Source organism: Macaca thibetana, chromosome X (assembly GCF_024542745.1).
Source record: "Macaca thibetana thibetana isolate TM-01 chromosome X, ASM2454274v1, whole genome shotgun sequence".
Lineage (NCBI taxonomy): Eukaryota > Metazoa > Chordata > Mammalia > Primates > Cercopithecidae > Macaca > Macaca thibetana.
The window spans coordinates 11,272,196-11,297,552 of record NC_065598.1 but is presented as its reverse complement, the minus strand read 5'-3'; the positions used below and the strand labels follow the sequence as shown (position 1 = coordinate 11,297,552).

The following is a 25,357-nucleotide window of genomic DNA, read 5'->3' as shown; positions in this document are numbered from 1 at the left end:
TATGATACTGATACCCTTTCTACGAAGTTAGAACTTTCTAAAACATCTGAAGATGGGGGAGGCATGTGAGACTAAAATAAGGATTAGAGGAGTGACTGCAGAGACTGTCAGTTGGTAATGAGGGAGGAGGAGGATAAACTGGGGTTGGCCCCAGATGAGCCCACAATGCAGCAACAAGACAGCACAGAACTGCAGAAACTTCTAGGAACCACTGTCTGGTCCTGCTGCCAAGTGAGGCAAAACCAAAGAGGGATTTAACAAAAAAGGCACAAAGGAAAAACAAAATGAAACCTAAAGTTATGAGTCAAAAGGTTACCCCACTGTTATCCTGCATTAAAGAGGACAAGGCCAGAGTGAAAACTCTCTCTCCTGGTTCTTTCAAACAAGACAGGCTTTATTTAGATCACCAAAAATAACATTTTACAGAAAGGGAACCATAACATTACACAACAAAGTATAGCCCTAAAATCTCAAACAAGAAAGGCAATGCTTTCTTTAGATCACCAAAAATAATGTTTCACAGAGAGGGAACCGTTAGAAGCAAATGTATAGCTGCAAATTTTCTTTTGCCATCAATATCGATTCCCTCTAAAATACTTTGAGACTACTTTGTGGTTTCCAGGTACAAACTAAACCTTGTTGGACAGAGTTGCTCAGCTTCATCAAAAAAATAAAACCAATTTGCAAAAAATAAAACATAAAACATAAAGAGACAACGTGGTTCTTGCTAACTAACTGCAATGTCTACTGAAATGGCCTAACCTATTCCACGAACCTTTCACTGTGAACATAGTTGCTTTTGCCTTGCCATCACAGATGGCCTGCACAGTAACAAGTGTCGTGTCAGAGCACTTTCAGGCACCCAGGGAATCATTCCTAACAGAATAACTGCAGTATGTGGGCAACTCAAACAACAGAGCCCCAAGGTGGGCACTGTGTTTGTGCTGTGGGTAAAGACCCACCACCTTGTTAAGTTGTTCACCTGGAATCCAGAGCGCCAAACTAGACAGAGCAGTTGCTCTTACAGAACCATCAACATTTTAATAAATTGCCCGGGGGTTCTTGGTGCTGTAATGTGCCTCACAGGCAGCGACGTAAGCCGACTCTGGGAAGAAGTCATCATGGTATTCTGCTAAAAACCTGAAAAGAAAAAATAGCCCCAATGAGCACCATACTAACTAAGGACTAAATATCATCAAGCAAAATATTGACTTTCAACCTACTAACATTTCAACTGTTTTTTTGGTATTAGGAAGAAAAAAAATGACTATAATATTGATCTCTCTATATTGATTATTTTCACTGCACTTATCCAGCTTCTATGTGAATTACTACTTATCTGAATGCCTTCACCATCATCAAGTGTACAAATGGAAACAGAACCTACACTCCACTAGGTGGCAGTCTGGTTATATAAACACTTCTGTGGCGGGGGGAAGCCCGTGAATGTTTCTACATTTTTCTGTTGTTCAAACAAACTATTAAAAACAACAGATTATAGGCTGGGCACGGTGGCTCACACCTGTAATCCCAGCACTTTGGGAGGCCGAGGCAGGCAGTCACGAGGTCAGGAGATCGAGAACATGCTAGCTAACACAGTGAAACTCCATCTTTACTAAAAACACAAAAAAATTAGCCAGGCGTGGTGGCGGGTGCCTATAGTCCCAGCTACTTGGGAGGCTGACGCAGGAGAACCGCGTGAATCTGGGAGTCGGAGCTTGCAGTGAGCCACGATCGTGCCACTGCACTCCAGCCTGGGCGACAGAGTGAAACTCTGTCTCAAAAAAAAAAAAAAAAAAAGCAGCAAATAAAATAAAAAATAAAAAACGATTATAAACAATAAATCTCACTTGAGAAATGTACATCATTTATATGAGCAAAGTCATACAAAAATTGAACAGAACAACTAGTAAGGGCATTTGGTGTCCTAATTTGCCATGCCAAAAGATGTTACAGTTCTAGCTGACAGTACCAAGACATAGAAAAGACTCATATGTATGAAGACGGATGTTAAAAAATGTGCTGGTCATTCAAGAGTCTGCAATACACAGATGATATCTTGACTCAACATTCAACTGATTTTGCCATGGAGGGCTAAGACATTCTCACATGTGCATTATTCACTAATAAGCACATTAGCCTTATGCTTGCTTCCCAGTGACTCCCACCTGCCCAAATTCCTAAAAATGTACAAACCTTCTTTAGTATAAATTGAGTCAAAACTCACTGGATAGCTAACTCATTTTCTTCTATGAGTGTACTCTTTTTATGATCATTGAGTCCATTGATTCTGGTTGTTATCTTCGAATACATTTTTAAAACCTCTTACTAGGTTTATTAATAAATCCTCCTAAGTTACTTCCTAAAATTCTAATTTCTATTTTGTATTAGGTATGCATCAAAATAAGCAGGATTTCCTATGCTATCCTGCAGCTGACTCTTCATATTTTCTTGGCACTATTTGATTTCAGTTTATAAAATTTTATGCCAAAGAGAGTTGTGGGTTTTGTTGAGGAAGAGGCTGGGAGGGAAGAGGGTATTTTGGAAACTTGTTTCCAAGAGAATGTTGTAAAGTCTAATTTCACTCATGGACATTTTATTCAAAATGCCTACATGAAAGGATCTCTTAAAACCACAAGACAATTTCCCTGGCTGGGATGCTCTCCACTCTGGTAAATCCTACTTTGATGAGTCAGGGTGGGGCCTGGATACAAGGAAGAGATGCTCCTTAAAGAGAAGGAAGAAACAAAGTCAGGTAGCCAGGATGAGCTGGGTGAGGCAGGGGAATGACTAGCCTTGAAGGCCAAGGAGAGGAAGTGGTCCACAGGCATCATCTGGAAGGGAGAGGACACAGCAGAGCCTCAGGTCAAATGATCCTATTAGATAAAAAAAATGACTGGCTTTGTCAGCTGCAGGAAACAATACCTTTGTCTGAATTCATACATGACAACACAGACGAGGGGTCTTTTCTCTTAATTCTAAACACCAAAATCCAACCTATACATGCTACTATTTACGTTAGTTTATGTACATGCAACAAAGGAAAGTCCAATGCTTGAGGTACTATTGAATAAAAAAATGTAAAACTAAATTATCATCAATCTCAATCACTTCTACTTTAGAAAATTTATTTTCTATGTATAAGGTTTTTTAATTAAATTCTTCTAGTGAGACAAAAAGCTTCACCTCTGTACAATGAATGCCCCTAACTCAGAAACCAGAGAAATTATGGAAAAAAGAAATACCAAAAAAACCCACTCCTAATTCCCATTACGGTTAGAACCAACCATACTTAGGTAATACTTCTACTATTTAAAATACCACAGAGCTGACTTCCCTATGTGCTAAAGAGAAGTTCAGAGAAGCCACATATATGGCAACAGATGTAAGTTTTGACAAAGTAATAAAAATACCTCAAAAAGAGATCAAAGTGCTTCAATAAAGCCTTCAGATTCTTCTCAGAAAAGGACATCTTTCCAAGGATTTCTGGAAGTTTCACTGCATTAAAAATAAAGGTAAAACCATTCACAATTAGTAGAATCTGACAATGCATAGGATTCACTCAGGGAAGGTCTGGGCCCCTCCTTATCTCTATTGGAACTGAAATTAACATCCACATTATCAAACAAAACCCCAAACTCTTACTGAACAAAGACAGTGTAGCAGTACAAATATTACAAACATAATTTTTATGAAATTTAAGATTCATTCAGTGCCTTTTGATAGGTTACCTTTGATTTTTCTTAGATCCCCAAATTTCTTAGACAATTATAGCCCAAACCACAAGGTGTATAGAAAGCTAACAAGAGAATGCAAAATGAAAAATGGAAAGAAAGCAGGAATCAGGATTCTTACCAAACAATCGCAACAAATGTTGTGCCCCATAAATGTAAGAGGGTGGAGGCGGCTGGTCACCTGGCGGGTAATTGTCAGGCACAAGTTTCCAGGAAAGGACCTGGAAAAAGCACGAATTGAATTGTTTTTGTCACTCTTAATGGAGACACTTCCAACCACCTAACAATTATGATAGTAAATTGTACGTAGAGGGGAAAAAATAAGCCGTTGTATCAAAATAAACACAAGCTTACAAAAAACAAAGATGAAAGGCAAAAACACTTAAAATAGATTTAAAAAGTCTTTAATTTCTTAACTCGCAACAGTTATTCCCTATAAATAACTCTGTTTGGGTTCTTTAGCCCCTTTATTGAAAATCCTGCTGCATGGCCAGGTGCGATGGCTCACACCTGTAATCCCAGCACTTTGGGAGGCCAAGATGGGTGGATCACCTGAGGTCAGGAGTTTGAGACCAGCCTAGCCAATACATTGAAACCCCATCTCTACTAAAAATACAAAAAATTATCCAGGTGTGGTGGTGGACACCTGTAATCCCAGCTACTTGGGAGGCTGAGGCAGGAGAATCATTGGAACTGGGGAGGCAGAGGTTACAGTGAGCCAAGGTTGTGCCACTGCACTCCAGCCTGGGTGACAAGTGAAACTCTGCCCCTCCTTCCCTCCCCCCACCCAGAAAAAAGAAAATCCTGTTGCACTAGAGACAGAATGAAGCATTAAAAAGTAATCCATAGATGTTCTGAATAGTATTACTGTTGTTTCAAGATTCCTTAATTTCTGGCTGTTAGATTCCTTATGGAAATGAATTTGAATTTTTTAATCCTTGAATCAACTGAAATAGACTTCAAACCTGATAATTGATTTGTCTTCATTCTGAATTTCTGAACTGTGGGTGGACTTGGGGCTTTTGTTAAAGGGAGAGTTGCATTTCAAAAATCTCTGATGAATTTCCGTAAAAGTAGTTCAGTAAATTATAGAACCAGAGCCTACTCTACTCAGCTGCTACTTTGGCTTTTGGGACGTCATATTCAATATGAAAACAGTCAGACTGCAGAAAGCCCTCCAGCAGACAAAGCAGAAAGGTGCCCCCACAAACTCAGAAATGCTGATATAGTCAGTTTAACAACATGAAACTGCCAGAAGCTAATAAGCACCAAGGTGGCCCTGAAGGATCCAGGACAAAGGCCTAGCTTCACTTCGGCCCCTGCCTAGCCAGGCCTAGATTCTCGCCTAGGTCTCCACCAGCAGCGCCCACTTCTGCACTGTGGAGCACTGAGGGAAGGGATCGTTCCAGCAACTTTACAACATCTCCAGCACCTGCCCAGTGCACACAGCTGAAGCTTTGGAACTGTTCTGAAAGTGACTCAAAGGAAACATACAGGACTTTGCAATCTCAGAGGCATGAACAGCACTTGGCATGTACAAAAGCAGGTCACCTGGCTCTACCTCACTCACTCAATTCTGTGTTTCAAGGCAGTTTATAACCTTCTATTTATGAAGACACATTTTCCAGGGGGAAAACAGTAGGTTTCTAGTCGGGGGAATTCCCAATGGGGTATGTATGGGAACCATCGATGGGTCTTTACTGGCATGCGCTGGCCCAGACCAGCCCCTAGTACTGTGGAGCAGTGACTAGTACTGAGAGAAAGAGCCCTGGTCAAAAAATACAGTGGTAGAGGTACGTAAGAAGGCGGGAATCCACGAAGGTCTCATGAGTCCTTGTGAGAGTCGCCTGAACCCCAACCATTTCCCAGAAAGCACTTTTAAACTGTAAGTTGCAGCTGTACCTATAACCACTAGATGGCGCATTCACACTGCAGACCAGTGTGGGAACGGCCCTTGACAACTCAGATGCCCCTTAAATTCACGATTTCCCTTCAATAATAAAATTCGCAGTGCATTCTTATCTGAAAAATGGGCGTGTCAGAGACTGCTTGAACTAGGGATTTCCTAACCTAACCTCAACAATCATCATAACACAAATTAGGCTTTCTAGATTCTCTATGGGGTCAGCCAACTGTAGCCCCTGGGCAAGTCCAGCCCAATGCTTGTATGTTCAAAATGGTTGGGGAAAAAAAATCATAATAATATTTTGTGATATGTGAAAATCATATGACATTAAATTCTCAGTGTCCATGAATGAATTGAGGGGGCAGCACACAGAGCCATACCCCTTTGTTTAAGGCAGAGCCACGTCCCTTTGTTTATGGCTTTGCTGCTGGAACAGCAGAGTTGAGCAGTCTCTGGAGAGACCTTAGGGTACACACTACTGAAGATAGTTATCACCTGGAAGAAAGTTTTGTGACCTCTCTTCCCATCATCAAGTGCTGTTTGCCTAGGTTGGGCACAGTGGCTCATGCCTGTAATCCCAGCACTCTGGGAGGCAGAGGTGGGAGGATCACTTGAGCTCAGGAGTTGGTGACCAGCCTGGGCAACATGGCAAAACCTAGTCTGTACAAAAAATGCAAAAATTAGCCAGGCCATAGTGTCTTGAGCCTGTAGTTCCAGCTACTCGGGAGGCTGAGGCAGGAGGATCGCTTGAGCCCAGGAGGTGGAGGCTACAGTGAGCTAACATCCTGCCACTGCACTGCAGCCTGGGTGACAGCATGAGAGTGAGACCCTGTGTCAAAAAAAATGTTCTTTGCCTAGCAAAGCCATTTTCCCCTGTGCAACTCCTACTCACTTTAAAAAAAAAAAAAAAAAAAAAAAAAAAAAAAAAAAGAAATCTCACCTCCTAGGAGATTTTCACAGAATTTGCTGATAGACTGAGACGTCTTTAGAATCCCTGACAAACTCACCACCTACAGATCACCTAATGGGCCTTAAAAATAGTTTTAAAATGAAAAGTTTTCCCATCTATCAAGTGGAAATCTGGTGGCAAGACTGATCTCGAGAATTCAAAGTAATTGGGTTCAAGTGTCTGGCACAGTGGTGGCCTAGAGCACATCCCTGAAGGGACGGCTATTGGTATTACTGTTAATGATGGAGGGGAATCAAGTATTTAAAGTTGGAGTCAGAAAACTACAGCCTGCTGGTCACAGCCCGCCCAACTACTGCCTGTTTCTATATTGCCCACAAGCTAAGAGTGGATGTTATATTTTTAAATGATTGAAAAACAAAATTTTCAAACACATGAAAATTAAATGCTAGTCAAATTTCAGTGTCCATAAATCAAGTTTTATTGGAATATAGCACACTCATTTTATTTACATACTATCTGTGGCTACTTTTGGAGTTAAGTAACCTTGACAGACACCATATGGCCCACAAATAGCCTAAAGTATTTACCCTCTGGCCCTCTGTGGAAAAGGTGTATTGACATCTGTTCTATAAAGTAAAAATACTGGCATTTCAATAATTGCACTTATTTAAAAGATAATTGTCAGTGTAGGGCTGAAATCCTAACAATTTTCTCGCTTTAGAAACCAAAACCCACAGTGTTAAGCATAATCTTACATACAATTTTGTTAATGTTTACAGTAATAGCAACATGATGCTTCAAGAACCTTGACTTCCACCTGTAGAATCAAAGTAATCACAAATGAAGGAACCATTGGAAACAAACATCAAACATTCTTTACCTCATTTATTTCATTAGTTCTTCTCCCTTCAAAGCCAGCAAACACAGCACTCCCTTCCTTGCTAGGAGTCAGAGGAATAGGTGAAGATGATCTGCTATGCACAGGTGTTTCTTCCAAAGAAAAACATGAAATTATTCACACAGCAACTGAATTAAAGACTGCCTCAAGACTGTTAAAAACTGCAGAACATAAATCTAAACTTGGTTCTCAGAAAGTACCAACCTTTAACAATAAGACTGTCCTTTTATAACAGCACCTGAATTTTGTTTGGTTAAAAAAATAAGGAATAAAGCACTGACACATGCTACAATGTGGATGAACCTTAAAAGACTAGACTTAGTGAATGGAGCCAATCACAAAGGGCCACATACTATGTTTCCATTTATATGAAATACCCAGGGTAGGCAAATCCAGAGAGACCGAAAGCAGCTTAGTGGTTGCCAGGAGCTTGCAGAAGGCGAAGTGAGGAGTGATTGCTACTGGGTATGGGGTTTCTTTTTGGGGGTGCTAAAAATGTTCTGGAATTGACTGTGCAGATGATCACACAACTCTGTGAATACACTAAAAACTATTGGATTGAACTGTATATGTGGATGTGTCAATAAAGCTGTTAAGTGCCACTGAATTATTCACTTTATAATGGTTAATTTTATATGTGAATTTCACATCAATACAAATAAAAAAATAAAAAATACAAAGAGAAACAGAAAAAGATAGCACTTTATTTTGTAGCACTTTTAAAAACACTGTCTTTTTAAAAATTTTCCCAGCTGACCCTTTTCAATCTTCAATCAACCAATCCTTATTACCCACTTACATACAGATGATTCCATTTATATGAAATGCCCCAAACTGGCAAATCTATAGAGACAAATAGATTAATGATTGTCAGGGGACATAGGGAGAGGCAAATGAGTAACTGCTAGTCGATGTGGGGTTTCTTTTTTGGAGTGGTGAAAATGTCTGAAACTGATTTCAGTGATGGTTGCCCAACTCTTTAGTTTTGCCCAACTGAAATTATTTTGTTAGTTATCTATCAGACAGTGTGGTCTCTTTGTGTCGCCCAGGCTCGACTGCAGTGGCCCAATAAGAGCTCACTGCAGTCTTGGACTCTGGGCCTCAAGCGATCCTCCAGTTTCAGCCTCAGCCATAGCCACAGCTGCAGCCTCCCAAGTAGCTGGGACTATAGGTGCACATCATCACACCTGGCTATTTTTTTCTTTAAGAGATGGGGTTTCACTATATTGCCCAGGCTGATCTTGAACTCCTGGCCTCAAGTGATCCTCCTGCCCCAGTCTCACAGGCATGGGCCACTGTGTCTGGAGACACTAAAAACTTTAAATGTGTGAATTTTAAGGTATGTTTCAAGCTGTTTTTAAAAAGCACCTAACTTTGTTTTAGCACTTGATTATTCAAAGGGCTTCTCTTAAAGGTATGTCTTCTTCAACTCTGCCTTTCTGAGCTTTCTCAATCTTCAAAGAATCAGCAAATACTTTCACGCACCTGGAACTATGCCCCAAAACTGAGCTGTGATGGGCTGACACAATCAACAAGTCAGTCCCTTCTCTCAGGACCTTATGATATGGCAGGGACAGGATGTACACAAGGAAACGGGCACCTGAACACAGAATGGCACTGTGATGACAGTTTTGGGAGTTCCAACAGGATGATGCTTAGAAGGACCCCTGAAGGAGTCAGCACAGCAGGAGGGGCTGAGGGAAGAACAGGGCACGGGTCATACATAAGATATGCCTACTGGGGCATGGGGATTCGACTCCAAATAGTTTTACACTGACCTTAGCTTTGGAGGTGTTTTTGATATTTATGAGGGGTGTCTTAGATTTCACAGCCTGCGAGCAGCTGAGCTCTGTGAAAGGAAGGCAACTAGGCTTCCATCTCTGCAGTTGGGTGCTTGGCACCTGCTGGTGTAGCTCTGTTTCCACCTCCACACAGTGTACCGGTGGACAGGCATGCAAGCTGCCTCCCCTACTGCTGACTTCCTAACTCACTGAGCCCGCTAGGCACCAGGTGGCATCGTCGGCCCTGCTGCCATCAACTTTCCATTTCACACGTTGTTGGCAGTCAAGGGTGGAAGCATATAAGCACAGAGCACCCTGTATTTGATTTGTGAATGAGATCTTCAATGTAAAGTGAATACTCCTAGTAAGAGCGCTTCATTAGCACAGGCTAAACAACCAGATTTTAATTAATTTGGGAAAAAAATGCCTGGTTAGTGTATGATAGCTAATGTTAGTTTCCACAGTAATTGTATCTGATTCATGACACCTGTTTTCGCAGTTTTTGACAGTTTAAAATGATTAATTAGCAGTGGCTTACTTCTAAGTTTTATACTACAGCAAATCAACCTGTGTGTATTTTGGAAAAAAAGAAAGTTAACTCTTGTCTAATTTATTTTGCCCATTGAAACATTCCAGCTGAAAATCAAGGTGAGCAGATCTGATGGAGTTTGAGTTGGGCTGAGAGGAGGTAAGAAGAGATTATGGAAATCTGAGCATTCTTACTTTGATATTTTAGGACAGACCTTTCCAAATTAACTTTAGAATAGAGAGACTACAGAGATAGAGTACAAAGAAAACAAAAAGCTAAACAACCCATTAGAATTGCTCATTTTGAATGCTTCGTTAGGCCTAGCTACACAATATATAGAATTCTGATAACTCAATTTGCTCACAATCGGTAGAGTGATGGCAAAAAAAGGCTGAGGAAACAGCCCAGTCCTGCCTCCACCACAGCTGCACTGCAATCTGCGCCAGGTGCTTCAACTGTCTACAGCTCCAGGAAGCAGGCAGCATTAACAGCACTTTGGACATGGGAATCACACGCACTGTACATAAACACGTAACCTCAGCACCATGCCTGGCACTGACTAGGCACAAGGTACACGCTGGCTCTCCCCGGCCTGGAGCACCCGAGAATGAACCTACTCTTTTCCAGGTGCAGGAAGAGCTTGGGCATGCTGGCGGACGTGTCCTGCTGCCGGCGCTTGGGCTGAGGTGAAGCGCTGCTCTCGGAAAGCCTGTCACTGTTGGCGCTGTGGCGCGTGGACCGCCTCAGAGACTGCAATGCTTCTGGCTCAGCTTTGCGCCTTTTAGGGGTGGCTGGTTCACCAGTGGTCGGCTGACTCTCTGTGGACTGTGGCGTGGATGGATTCAACAAAGGCGGGCTGGGAGAGAGTTCCTCCTGGCTCCTAGGGAAGATGGAGAATGTCACACACAGCTGGCTCAAAGGGCCTTTCCAGAACATGGAGTGCTTCTGAAGACACGAAATGCTCTCTCTACTCCAGGAGGGTTGTAAATATGTACATAAGTCACTTGGACCCTCTCCATAACTCTGCAAGGCACCCCCAGTGAGTCCTGCAGGCCTCTCACCTGGAGTGAAACTGACATGGGGAAAGGGAAAGGAGAGAGACGCTACCAAAGGAAGGATGGCTGAGAGGAGATGGTGGCCAGGCGGAAAGAGAAGCTGGGGAGCCAATAGCCATGAAGCAGAGGGAGAAAGGGAGGGCAGGGCAAGGTGGCCAAGGCAAAGGGCAGCACGCTGCAAGTGGGAGGTTATCAGTTCACCTGCAGGCAGTTTTGCAGCACAGCAGTAGATGAAGGCAGACGATAAGTGGTTAACAGAGGAGACAGATGAATGGAAATCATGAGAACAGACCACTCTCTCAGGAAGAGAGGCAAGAGGGAGCGAGCACAATACCTTACAGAGATTAAGGGAAAGACTTTAGGTTGCAGGATCCCCCTCCCTGCCCCCTCAAAAAAGAACAGAGCATGCTTGGTAACTGAGGGAGGAAAAGTGGTGATATCGCAGAGCAAGAAGAGAAGTAACTTTTATTGAAGGCCAAAGTTTGCAGGCCCTGTGTGAACATTCCCATTTAATATTACTAGCTAGGCTTGCCTTCAGTCCATCCCACACCTGCAAAAGAAGGAGGCTCCTAAGGAACCTCTGCCACTAACACAAACAGCCAGTGAGGGGGCTCAATTCAAACTTGCCCCTTCCACTCTCCTCAACCTGTGCTCTCTTCACCCCACCCCCTACCATCTTCCCCAAAAATGGGGTAGCTGCTCATCATCCCACCTAAGTTCTTTATGCTGGGGTCTTCACTTGGTAAAATCTGCCAGAGCCATATGAAAGTGAAATGATGACTTAGCTTACCCACGAAAAAAGAAAACCTCCAGGACACACATTTTCATTTCCTTCCCTCCTCCAAACATGTTGGTCCACACTATCAGATTGAACTCTTCAAAATAAGGATCTTATTATTGTACTGCTGACATGTGAGGGTGAAAGTGCAGGCTATATAACTTACCTGTTAGTGCTTGTGGCACTTTCCTTAATGGGAAGAAAAAACTTAGACGAAGTCACCTTTTTATACTGAGCTTGCTCATATGGATAGAGTAAAACCAACGGGAGAGTGTAATCAAAGGTTATTCTTAATCCATCCACCATCTCCTTACAAAGGTCAACACTGGCAGGATTAAAAAGAAGAGATTACAGACACAATTAAGTAAGAGGTACTTTCCAAAATTTCACAATGAAGTTGCCGATTTTTAATAGGTCAGTTTGAAATCTAATCATTATATATTACACCTACGTACACACAAAATGAAATGGATTTGTAGCTGTCAAGATTACATAGGAAAACATAAGTGCAGAAAGTACAGCAGTCACTTTACCTTACCCCACTAAACACAAATAAATACGTTCAAGGCCACAGAGGTGTCCAGCAGCCTGTGCTGCAAAAGTGGACAGGTGGACACACCCCTATCACTGCAAAATGAAACAGCTTGACCCTAGTGAACCCCTAACCCTTGCTTTAACTCCAACACTCCACCTTTCTGCCTCTTGTCCAGCTGGGTCATGCATGCCAGGCAGGATACAAGGAAGCTTTCTCTGACTGGAATGAAAATCTGTTTGTAAACAAGCTTTGAGAAATCCTTACTGCCCATTCTGGTGCTTCTCAAGGAAAGTTCTTGCCCTAAACAGTATCACCGAAAAAACTGTCTCTGTGCTGAGGCAGTGCACTTTCAATGCATCCATGTCAGATGTGTAAATAGTTATTGAAGTACTGAAGATTTCACAAAAGTGACAAGGTTTTAATATTAGATGATTCAATGAATTATCAATTATTAAACATTAAATGAATTCAAAATAACTGAGTAGAGACAAGTGTCACCTATTCTAAATGGAAGCCACCTCTCTAATACAGAGAGAACCACAAAATACCAAACATGCCAGTACTCACTTCTTTTCTGCTGGGATATAATGCACGTTCATGTTGGCATGTGGCATAACGTGATGGTGACGAGGTCTCTCATTGGCTGAAAAGGCTGCATTGATAGCAAAATGCTTCACATAGGATTCCAAAATCGTTATGATGTTGGTCTGGCATGGAAGTTTCACTAACTGTTAACAAAAACATAAACATCTGATGTATGCATCCTAATGTAACAAACCACATATTCCAAGAAACACTGGTCATGTCTGTACCATTTTTTAACTCAAAAATAAAGCAAAGCCAATTCTGTTTGAATAGAACTTCTTAAATATGTTTGCAATCTCTTTGATCTTTTTTCCTCTACTGATCATAACCTTATGTTGATTACAATATTACTTTTTTGAATAGATGTAAGCAGTGATTCTTAAGCTTAGTGATCTGTTAGAACAACCTGGGGGATTCCTTCAAGTATACCTGCAGTTGGGCTCCACCACAGATCAATTAATTCTTAACTTCTGGGCTGAAGCACAAGCAGCAGGATTCTGGAAAGCTCCCAACACAACCCTAATGGGCAGCCAGGGCTGTGTGAGTTATAATTTAATCAGCTGCACAGCACCACTGGCAGAGAACTTTAAAACCTGACTCAGACAAAGCTGAAAAATATAAATTTCATTCCTCCAAAATTCGTTATTGCTTACGTCTATGACTGCAAAATATGGCAAAATGAAAATGCCAAACAAATCAATGTTTTATGCATTCTCCCTACATACCCGTTTCCTCCTGTTAATGTAGTAACAATCATCCTCCAGCTGCTTCTTCAGAACTTCAGGGATTTCTATAGTTATTGTTCTTTCTTCCATTTCCCTTTTTGTTTGAAGCTCTGGTTCTTCTTTCTGCAATATCAAAATTCCATTTTTAACTATTTAAAACAGTAGGAGAGTCAATACCCAAGGAAGGCCTGCTATGAAACAAACCCAGCTAATCCTCAACAATCATAGTATGCCAGGTGTTCTAATTAAAAGTATGTTAACGGCCAAAAGTTAACTTGTTTGGCGGCACTAAACACAATGCAAATATGTATTTCATTTCTTTCCCATTTAAGTTTACCAGTCGGATTTACACTAACTTTGGAGGCAGGCAGAAGACATCACAGTCTGTAGACTCCATTAAAAGAAATTTATCATTATAAAACAAATTATTTGACTGGAAAGAAAGATAACTATAATTTGTGGAAACATTTTAGGGGCATAAAGAGCCACTGAGAGACTCATACGGTGACTATAAGGGTTGTTTTTCTTTAAATGTCAGATAAAAATTTACATTATTGGTTTAAAAGATGTATCTTTAGAAAACAATTCACAACTGGAGTATTTCACTGTGAACTTTTACCACTAAAATATACAACAAAGAGAAAGTTTTTACAATAAAAACTTTATACCACCTCAGTTTTTTCTTCAATATCACTTTCTTCACTTATTTCTTCATCCTTGTCTTCACTACAGTCAGAGGAACTGCTTAATGCTAGGTGAAACAAAAGCATCTGGTGAACTTGCATTATATACTTCACCAACCCTTATGTCTACAGATCTTCACCTGTAGTGCGGGTGCTATTGGAAATAACAAACTGCAATTCCATGTATTTTTAAATGCCAAACACAAATGCTGTATCTTTCACAATAGAAATTTATTTTGACAACCAATTTCAACAGATGCAAAAATCACACAAGCTAATGATCGGAAAGTGTTTTGTCAGTTAGGATCCTACAGTTTCCTGTTGCATTCATAAATGAGACTAAGGTCTGGGAGGTGCCAAAAAGAGAACAGATCCCATGAGAACACACCCATGAGGGGTTTGTACAAAGATGCTGGCTGAGAGGGCAGCAGTCACAAGCATGACTCTGCTAAGGTGCTATTACTGACTTATCGACTTATATTGACTGCTACTTTAATTGTCAAAAATAAATGGAGCAAATATTATACATAATGAGCTTGAAGTGTTTCCCTGTCTGGAATTTCAATGAATCCTTCTCTCAGTCTAGGTGGAAGTTCTTTCAGCCAAAGAAAATGAAGTGAAGCTACTCACAGTTTTCATCATTTTCATCTTTTTCTTCAGTGGGGAGGCCTTTTAAGACAGAGTCAACACCAGGCAACCTGCAGCGCTTCTTCTTTCTTCCTGTGCTCCTCCTGAAAAAGAGTAGCAAACAACTGAAATAAATTTTGACATTGAACTCTTGAGTCCTGAGATCAAAACAAGATATAATAAACAATGAAATACATTTGAAAAATCATTAAACTTCAGAACATAAATGGTAATTTCCATTTCAGAAGATTATACAATAACCAATCTGAAAACACTAAGGTTATTTAGAATACCATAGGAACACTCTTCCTCTTACACACTTTAAATATGTAAAATTACTTAATAAATATTTGTCATTTTATTACTATCATAAAAGTCTAAAACACTAAGAGAAAACACAATGGATAACATTTATATCTTGATTTGTGTATTCTTACAGGCGAGCTACAGCTTTTCTTGCCAATTTACGCTGTAATCTACGATTTTCATCGGTATCACGAAGCACATGATCTTCGGCTGCCCATCTATCCCAGCTAATTGAACAAAAAAGGAAAATTCAGTACTTTAGTTTGATATAAAACAAAGGCTAAAAGTACCTCAAAGCAATAGAAATGCCCCAGAATTACATTTTAGAAAACGATTTAAATATTTTAAAATCACAAAGAGGAGGCAAATAAACTGAAAAAGTAACTCATTCAGACAGAGAAACAACTGGGGTTTCCAGAATCACCCAGACAGAATTCAAATACAATCGACTTAAAAGTAACTATTCCTCAGAATAGGCAAGTTCTGGTAACAAAGTAAAAACAGGAAATGAATCAAACTTCTCTACAAGTGTTTCTAAAACGTAAAGAAGTTTGCAGTGTTACAAAGTAAAAACAGGAAATGAAACAAAGTTCTCTACAAGTGTTTCTAAAACTTAAAAAGAAGTCTGCAATGTTCCTGTGCTGCAAAGACAATCAATTTTCAGTCTGGTTTAACAAGTTCACTCACCTTCTGTTCCAACCATTAAAATGGATCAGATATTCTGGGATCTTTCTGCCTTTTTCGTCTTTCCCAACAATAACATCAACAATCTGAAACCAAGAAATATTGCCCACAAATGATAGGACATACAGAAAATTAGAAGTTACATCAGGAAAACTAATTCATAGACCCCTTTTTAAAGAAAAGAAAGCATTCTCTCCTCTTTTAGACCGAGAGCTGGGTTGAAATATTTTTCCTTTCAATTATCATTTTTCCCCCGAGTGGACGCCTTCAAAATAGGAAACATCCGTCCAACCACCCCGTGATTGGTCTCTGAGCGTGAGACAGTGTGAGGCTTCTGAAGCCATTGGCCGGCCGATTTGTCACTAAGGAAAGAGTCCAGGCTAGATGAAAGTTGCAGCCCTGAGACCTCTGGGAGTTGTAGTTTCCTGGGCTCCCCTATATCCAGTGCCAGGACGGCTGGCTGGAGACTCTGGAATCCCTCCCTGTTGTGTCCCTAGAGGGAACAACTAAGACTAATGATGGGGCGTGTCGCCCCGTGAGGAGGCTCGGGGTCAAGGAGAAAGAGGGACAGCAGACGAGGTTAGAAGACAGGAGCAGCAGGGGAGGGAACTGAAGGCAGAATATGCTCATCCCTTTAGGGATGTCCTTTAGCATCTCTAATTGACAGAGCTGTCCAGACATCGCCAAAGACACACGTGGGACTGCCCTTGTCTCTGCCGCCTAAGGCTTCGCCCAGGAGGCCCTAGGAAGCCAAGTCTCTTAAATGAAAGCACCTGGGTGCTTTCCTTGGGGAACTGGGAGACCTGCTGCCAACTCCTGCCCGCCACCCAATTCTGAGGAGCTGCAATATGTGGCTCAGCTCTCGGAGACTTAGGTGGACCCGCCCAGGGCGCGATTCCCATCAACTATGGTCAGACCCACGTAAATCCTTCAGAGTTTGAAAACGTAAATGCTGCAAGGCCCTGGGGTACGAAAACACTGGGCCAACCTTGCCCTCAGGGTGGGGTTCACGGCCTACAGGAAGGATGGGGCCTAAACTGGACTAGGGTCCCAGGGACACAACGTCGCAAGTCAGCGGCCAGCGCCGTGGAACTATGAATTAGAACCTGGATCGGACGGCCAGGGCCGTCCCACAGGAGCCCACCCGGCACTGGGCCGCAGAGAAGGAGAGATTTAACGCGAAGACAGAAACCGTATTCGAGAGGCCTCCTCCCTCAGCGGCCACCGTTGCAGTCCGGGGTGCAAACGGTAGCCCCGGTAACGCGACAAAGCACGGGCGAGGTTCCCAACCGCGCGTGCGCCTCCCGGCCTGACGGAAGGAAGTGGAAGCATCCCAGACCCCGCCCCGACACCCAGGCGGAGCGCCCTGTGAGCGCCCCCTGCCGGCTGCACCGCTCCTCGCAGGCCGAGGAGCCCGGCCGGTCCCTCAGCTCCGCGAGGCCGTCCGCCCCCGCCCCCGCCCCCGCCTTCGGTCCCGGGTCCCCCAGCCCGCGCCTCCTCCCTGTCCCTCCGCGGCGGCACCTTGGCATCGTACAGCACTCGCGCCTTGGTGGGGTCAGGCTCGAAGCACAGCACTTTCTCCCCTGAGTGGAATTTAAATTTCATGCCCTCGCTCGCGCTCATTTGCTCATCGTGGCGGAGGGCGAGGCTCCGGGGCGGGCGGAGCGCGCGCTGTGGGGGAGGGCGGGCGGGGGCGGGGAGGCGGTGCGCCGCGGCAGGGGGGGGCCGGGAATGGCGGAGGCTGCGGCCGCCCCGCCCTCGGCCCCTCCTCCGCCCGCCCCGAGCCGCTGCGGGGACCTCGGAGGCGCCTGGCGCGCGCGCTCCCGCCCGGGCGCGCCCCCGCACGTCCCCGCCGGGGCTTCGGGAGGGGTGCGGGCGGGGAGCGCGACCCCCTGGCCAAGGTCTACCGGCGGGACGTCTCCCGTCGCCCCCATGGGAGAGGGTCCCCGCGGCCTCCAGGCTGCGCCCACGTGCGCGCAGGGTCGTCCGTCACCCCGAGCGCCCGCTCTCCGGCCCGGGCGTGGGTGGCGCCTAGGAAGAGAGCCGATCTGGAGTAGGCACCCGGCGGCCGGGAGGCTGGAAGGCGTCTGCCCCCAAGAGCTCCCTGGCCGTGCGCGCCGCGTCAGCCCCCTTGGCAGAGCCGCGCGCCGATGAGTGTGGCCACGCTAGGAGAACGCAGCACTGGAGCTGGCCTCAGGCGGGCAGTGGCCTCGGGCGAGGGCAGAAGGGCACTCCGGGCAGTGAATAGAACACTTGCTTATCCCTTCAGAGGACAAGCCGGTGGCAGGCTTGGAGCCCCCAGTGACGGGGTGAGCAGTGGGCAGTGAGGCAGAGGGGTCCTTAAAGGGTAGTTGACATCTTCAGTGTCAGCTTCTAGCGTGACCTCACAGCCCCCAGCATCCCCGGAATGCCCCCCACGGTCTATCTGCTCCAATAGACTAAAAATTCCCTAAATGGAAGGCGCCCTTGAGGCCGCTATCAATATGGTACCTGTACAGAGTGGGTGTTAAGTAAATACTTGATGAACGAATGACAAGTGATGGGAGACTAGAAGGACAAACTTCCAGGGACTAAAAGGACGGTGCTGGGTTTTTTCTTTTGAGTTTTGGAAAGCTTTGGGCAGTGGTACTGGATTAGGACCGGGCTGGAGACCAGCTTCCAGGCTAATCTCTGCGGACCTGGTGAACTTCCACTACTCTGTTCTAGCCTCCAGAAAGTTGCATTTGCTTCCCTTCCGCACACTTCCTTCACCAGGTTCCTGGTATACATCCTTCACATTTCAGCATGGGTATTGCCAGCAGAAAAGCCCTCAGGCTTCCCAAGATGAATCATAAAGCCCTGAGGTGTTCCCTCCCAGGACTCTGCTTACCCCTTTCTTGCGTGTACCACTGTACTGTAGAATGGGTTGTTCATTTGCAAAATGCCCTTATTAAGACCGTAAGCTCTTTGAAGCTGGGGATAGGGGTCTTATCCAAGTCATGGCGTATTCGTGGCCCATAATCAATATGAAATGAATGAACAGATTCATTTAGGAAATAGAACCCACAAAACTCGGTGGCCAGTTGGAGAGGAAGGAAGGCCAATTGGAAGGAGAGGGAAGGAGGAATCTTGGGAGACTTCCAGGTTTTCTGGCCCAAGGAATTGGGTGAGTAATAGCTGCATCCGCCAGAATAAGGGCAATACAGAGGAGTTAAAGGTTGGGGGAAGATGGTCAAATGGCCTTTGGGTTAATACAGTGCAGAAACTAGAACTAGAACCATGATTCCTCTCCAGGTTGTGGTTTATCAGAGATGAGAACAGTAGATGGTGGTGGTCCCCACAAATGGCAGGGGCAGCTTGGAAGCACATGTAATTGCACGTTCTGTGTAAACCATAACTGAAGTATTCACCTTTTTATTTTTCCTGCCCATGATTGGAGAGTTCTGCTCCAGGCTTTACCCTTTCAGGATTAGGATTTTAGATGCTTTCCTTTGTTTCTCCCCATTTCCACCCTTTCTTATGTCATTGAGGAATTCCTCTTTCCCTGTCCCTCTAAAAAGTCCAAGAATGCAAAAGCCTTCAGGAACCTAAAAGTTACAAAGCCTGCCAATGGCAGCACCCCTTACAGCCCTCCTCCAGATTAGGATCCATTAGAGAGGGCTACATCCTTAATGCAGGAGCATCATTTTTCCTCTCGGGTGTAAAGGTTAAGAACGTGGCCGGCTCTGCAAACCACTCTCCAGGACCCAGTCCCATGCTTGTCACTTTCTAGCTTGTGACCATGGACAAGTGGTTAGTCTCTTTGTAATGCACTTTGTTCATGTTTAAAATGAAGGAAATAGTAGCTTCTACATCGTAGGGTTTTTTTAGGAGTCAATGAGTCAATTCAGTGTACATGGCTTTGCGTAGTGCTTGACATATAAGTGCTGGGTAAATATTTGCTCTTAACATCAGGCATTTCTTATCTGTTTCTCCGTGTCCCCCATTCATTCATTCATTCATTCATCCAACAAATATTTATTGGACCTCCTGTGTGCTGGTTGCTAGACACACAAAGTAGAATACATACATTACCCCCGTCCTCCCAGAGGGCACATTTCAGGAGGGCAGAGCAGCAAGCAATCAAGTTCAGGCCTTATGTGCATACCCTAATAAAGCTGGTGTGGAATAGAGGAGACACAAGAGCTTACTTCTCTCTAGGAGGAGGGAGAGTGTCTGGAAAAGCCTCAGAGAGGAAAGCAGTCTTGAATTGCAGCTTAGGTGTTTTCCTCATTTTCCAGTTTTTGAGGTTTGGACAGTAGTTTTGTCTGTATTCGGGCATGATTAGAGTGGTCTTGTTTTTATTGGAATTAAGATAACCATTAAATCTTATAACAAATCTTTTTGATTTCTCATTATAGGTCACCTAGGGGTCACTGACCTACAGGAATTCCTTCTCTTAGCAAGGTGAGTGCAGTGCCGGATCCAGTTAGTTGCGTCCCACCCCCGACCCCCCACCGCTGGCAGCGGCCCAATTTTGTTCAGGTGTTTGCCATCCCACATTGTCAGAGCAGACCTTCCACCAGGGCTCAGGCTGGAGTGAAACTTGATCGGGCTAATACAGTAGGACTCACTTCTGGGTATACATCTGGAACAGCTGGGGAACTTTGAAAACTTTTAAAAATACTGTTGCCAGGAGTTGGAATTTTGTTTCCAAAGTTCCCAGGTGATTCCACTGTGCAGGCGGGGCTGAGAACTACTGATCTGAACCAATCCGGCAATCCCCTTCCTCTTACAGTGATTGGTTTAAGTATGGTCATGTGATACACTCCTGGCCAATGAGAAATTCTCATAGCGAGTTAAAATGGGGAACTGTGAGTACTTCTGGAAAATATTTTCCACCTGCCTCCCTCCAAAAGAAATACATTTGGCATAAAGTCTCCTTTTCCTCACTGCGTTTTATCGTCTGCGTCAGAATGCGGGGTTAGGGAAGATGTCAGTGCTGTAGCCACCTTGGCACCACGGAGCTGGCCATCATCACCGAGGCTCTGAGAATGAGAGCCCAAGGCTAGCACTCCCTCACCTCGGTCACTGGGGAGCTGTTGAGCCCCTGACGCACTGAATTAACTAATCCTGCTGCCTAACGCCAAACTTCTTGCTCTGTAACATAATAAACCTCCATGCAGCAAAAGCATCCTGGTCACGCCCCTCCTGCAGTTGTAGAGTTAGGTTATTGGCATCTGGCATGATGTTTTTTGCTAATTTTGGTGACACTGATGAGATAGACTTCTGATGGTGAGAATGCATTTTGCCATGGACATGTAGACGTAATTGATGTTGCATTTGAAATATCGTTTCACAGGTATTCAGTATTCAGTAGGCCTTGGGAATGAAGGGTAAACCTAGTTACCATTTATGATATGGTTTCAACTAGAATGTCTGTTTTAGCTTAGAAACAAACTTTAAATGAATTTCTGGAACAACCCATTTATAGAGTTAAGAACAATCTATGACCTTACAACTTTGACCTTAGAACTGGATGACCTTACAATTAGATTTTTTTTTTCTTCTTTTGGTCTTAGGTAATATGCAGACCTACATCCTAAAAAGGTATCTTGTGGTTAACGAATATTCTGATAAAAGTTATAGTGATCCTTTTACAAAACTTGCAATGCTGCTTAATCCTTAATCTCTGTTGGTGCTTCTCAGGTCAAGTGGAGTTGACTTTCATTGCTTCTTGGCTTCCACCCCTAATTCTTCAGAAGTTATAGGGATGTAATTCCAAGGGAAAAATCAAGCTACCTAGATTGTGGTTATATTATGAAGAAAGTGTTCCAGAATACTGCCGTCAGTGCCCTCCAACCGAAGACCACTAGGAACACACTTGTTGAACTTGAGTTGAACAAGTTGTGTATTGTTTATTTCAGCCAGGGACTTCTCCCTGGGAGAAGGGAAGTTGTGGGGAGCCTCAGTGAGGGAGTTAGAAAAGGCTTAATGGAAGACTTGAGCTTGTGTTAGGTGATTTGGTGGCTTGAAGCCGTTCTCCTTGGAAGGAGTTAAGGAAGTAAGGTTTTCCTCTGCGTTTGTTAGTGTCATGAAGAGGGGATTTTAGGATTCGATATTTGATTACATCTTACTTAGGAGCAGGAAAGAGCAGATTGCAACTGAAGCTGTGATTGGTAAAGAAGTGGCTGTCACTCATATTAGCCAGGGACTGTTTTGGATTTTGTGGTTTGGACAGTAGTTGTGTTTTGCCTGTGTTCAGGCATGATTAGAGTGGTCTTGTTCTTGTCATGCTCCATCATGGTCCCTAAGTGGTTTCACCTGATATTCTATGACATTGTTTATGATCAGTAGAATAGCCAGGCCCAGCTGTGCATGCCTGGCCAGCTCCCGGATGTCAGAGGTTGCCTAGTTTTTCCTCAATCATTAAGGTTTATTGAGTGTTTGCTATGTGGTAGGCATTGTGCTAAGCGTTTGACATATTCAGATTCAGTCATTCTCGAAACCTTAGGAGGTGGTATTATGATCATCCTCACTTAACAGAGGTAGAAACAGGGACCTGCATTGCTAACTGACTTGTCCAAAGATGGGGCATGAATTCAGGCTGACACCAAAGCCAGTGATGCTGGTAATCACTCCTCTCCGCAAAATGTTGTGACTGGGCTTGGGCTGTAAGATTCAAGACTCAAGTCACTGTCACTTTATAAATAGCAAGAGTATTAACATACATGATGTCTATCTTGCACTGGAAGGTAATCACAAGTTTGAAACAAAGTCCAGCAGCATGCCTATATTATGAAGCCATTTAAAGTTATGTTGTAGAAAGATATTTACTAACATAGAAAAACTGTGAACAGTATGGTAACAGACAAACACATTAAAAAACAGAATTTGTGTGATCTGAGGAGCTTTTTACAGCTGCAGCTTAGACTCATTGAATTAAAATATCAGAGTGGAATTCCAGCATCTGTGAATTCAAAAATTGAAATTCTTACTGTACAGATGAAGCCCAGTATTCTGTTTCAGGTGTAAACTGAGGAAGGTACTTGTCAGGCTTTCCTGTTGTATGATCAACAACCTTAATGGGTAACATTCAGGATATAATTGGGTTCTGATGAATTCAGAGCTGTAGAATGTGGTCAGTTTGCACTTTTGTGACACTGTACTTAGGGTCAGTGGATACTTTTGAAGATGGAGAGAATGATTATTTACATCTATTGGCAAGTTTGAGTAAAGCCACCTTGGGCATAAGATTTGGCCCAGGTGATAAGCTTTAAAAATAACTTTAGGTCCTCAAGCTTCTTATTCAAGATTAAATATTCAAAGTTGAGGTTTATTCCATTTAACAGAACCAAATAATAACTGCAGCTATTTATTGAGTGGCTACATGCCAGCTTTTCCACTTGTCATATTTTTTAGCCCATAAACAATCCTCTGAACTAGATAATTATTATCTGCACTTAAAAACAAGAAAACTAAGGCTCAGAAATGTTAAGGGGCTTGCCCAAGGTAGCGCATGAATAAACGTCAGAATGGCAAGGTGTTTTCCAATCTGGTTCTATCTAATATTCATGTCCCACTTTCTCCATTTGTTAACATCCCAAGTTTTACAAGCTTTTAAAACTCTTGTAAAACTCTAAGGAGGTTTCAAATATCTCTGTCTTTGTACAGCTACGTAATCAATGCTTTCTGCACCTGTGACATATCAAATTAACACAAACACAGAGAATATTATTTGCATTAAAAAGGGTACTGAACTTGCAGTCATATAATCATTTTAGTCTTCATGAGATTGAACCATATCACCTACAAGAGCCAGATTAGAAGAGTACCCTTACAGCTGAAATTCCAGGGAAATTTACACAAAATCATTTTCAAAAATGTTCAAAATATGAAGTCGAGTTTAAAAAATGTTAACTACATGACAACTTTCAAATGCCAAGACCTCTAAAGCATGAAAGCCTATTTGAAATTTGGCAGAAGAATTTTAAAAGGAAGATCGAATGTCTTATTCACCTGAAATTTGCTTTACTTAAGACTCACATGATGTTTCTGAGTAAAACAACTGTCCTTGACTAATTTCATATAAAAACGACGATGTATTATGAACAATAAAACTACTATTAATTGTACATTATGAACTGTTGGTGAACCATGACAGGGAACAAAATACACATAAATTTCAAATTTTGCTATTGAAACATATTCTGGAAATTATTAGTTTCTTGGTCATTTAAGTGTTCACATTTCAGTGAGTGACTCTTAAAAACAGTATTCTCTGTTTTTATCATATTTGAAAAGTGGCTTTGTCATCCTTGTAATTAATTTTTTTTTAAAGTTTTTGAAGAAAGAGTGGTACAAAGAATCAGGCTACATTGAGTATTTTTTATTAGCTTTCAGTTCTGCCGGGAACCATGGCTAGATACAGCTTCCTTTTTACTCAAATCTATAACTAATGTTCGTAAGATATCATATTGACATTGTTTTTTGTTTTGTTTGGGGGGACAGTTTTTGTTTGTTTGCTCTTTTAGAGACAAGTGTTGCTATGTTGCCTAGGCTGGAGTGCGGTGGCTATTCACAGACACAATCATAGTGCACTACAGCCTCGAACTCCTGGCCTCAAGCCATCCTCCCACTTCAGCCTCCTGAGTAGCAGGGACTACAGGCACTTGCCACCTTACCTGGCTGACATTGTTTTTTAATACAGAATCTCATGAGGAAATTACCATATGAGTCTATGACTAATGGATCATGAAAATATTAGCTCAATTATCAAATTAAAAATTATTGACCTAAATTATCCTTCATTATACTTGGATTATATGTAGTAAAACCTAAACTAAAAATGGTAATTTTTAGGTCAAAAAGTAACTGAAAATGATTTTCATATTTTAGTTTCCAGAGATTAATAATTTACTACAAAGATGACTTTAAAACCTTAAAAATTCTAAGAATGTACAGTGACTTTTTTTTATCTCACCCCTAATCTTACTCTGATGATTGTCTCCAATGACAATCATCATTCACAGTGATGACTCTGAGGTATTGTCACTTCTTTTTTCATGCCAACCAAAGTACTGGATTCTCATCGTCATCGTGTGAATTGTGTTGTAGTAACTATATTATTCTGTCTTGTTAATTTGCCATCTTCTTTATTCTGGTAGCAGAACTTTCCTTCTGACCACAAGTTGGGTAAATGGCCCAGGCATGATCCAAGGCAATATCTCATCTCTTCACCAAGGTGATTGGGCAAAAAGGCACCTTGGTGCGATACAAGCCCAATGAGAATTATTCCATGTTCTTGCTACTTAGACACAGGGAGAAAGCAACTCAAGTGGAAAGAAAGCAGCTTATTGTTCAGGTAGGTTTCTGTCACTTGCAACCAAGAGTTCTAATGAATAGAACCTTCTGAATACCTTGAGGTGTAGCCAATATTTTATGTAGTGGTTTTCTGGAAAGCAGGAAAGTGAACCAAATTATTTTAGACATGTTTTTAACAAGGCTTGAAATAAAAGTTTATTTCTCAAGATTTGTACCAAATCTAATTTTTCATTTTGTTGATACCCAATAAAGTTTAATAATGAAAAAAATAAATGTTAGCTATAATGAGTGTTCTAATCCCATCTCGGGTTTGCAAATAGTTTCCTGAAAGTGGTAAAC

The 25,357-nt window shown here is 42.6% G+C and overlaps 1 protein-coding gene across 1 annotated transcript; it reads right to left on the bottom strand.

The window, feature by feature from the left end:
- Positions 1 to 373: 373 nt before the first annotated feature.
- MSL3 (MSL complex subunit 3) lies at positions 374 to 17,412 on the bottom strand. Its single transcript, XM_050777275.1, has 13 exons — positions 17,258 to 17,412; positions 15,740 to 15,822; positions 15,184 to 15,279; positions 14,750 to 14,850; positions 14,108 to 14,187; positions 13,437 to 13,559; positions 12,694 to 12,854; positions 11,758 to 11,916; positions 10,376 to 10,638; positions 7,431 to 7,540; positions 3,856 to 3,955; positions 3,414 to 3,498; positions 374 to 1,140 (listed from the first exon to the last, which is right to left on the bottom strand). The coding sequence occupies exons 1-13, from the start codon at positions 17,357 to 17,359 to the stop codon at positions 1,041 to 1,043; spliced, it is 1,563 nt and encodes a 520-aa protein (XP_050633232.1). The 5' UTR covers positions 17,360 to 17,412; the 3' UTR covers positions 374 to 1,040.
- Positions 17,413 to 25,357: the final 7,945 nt, after the last annotated feature.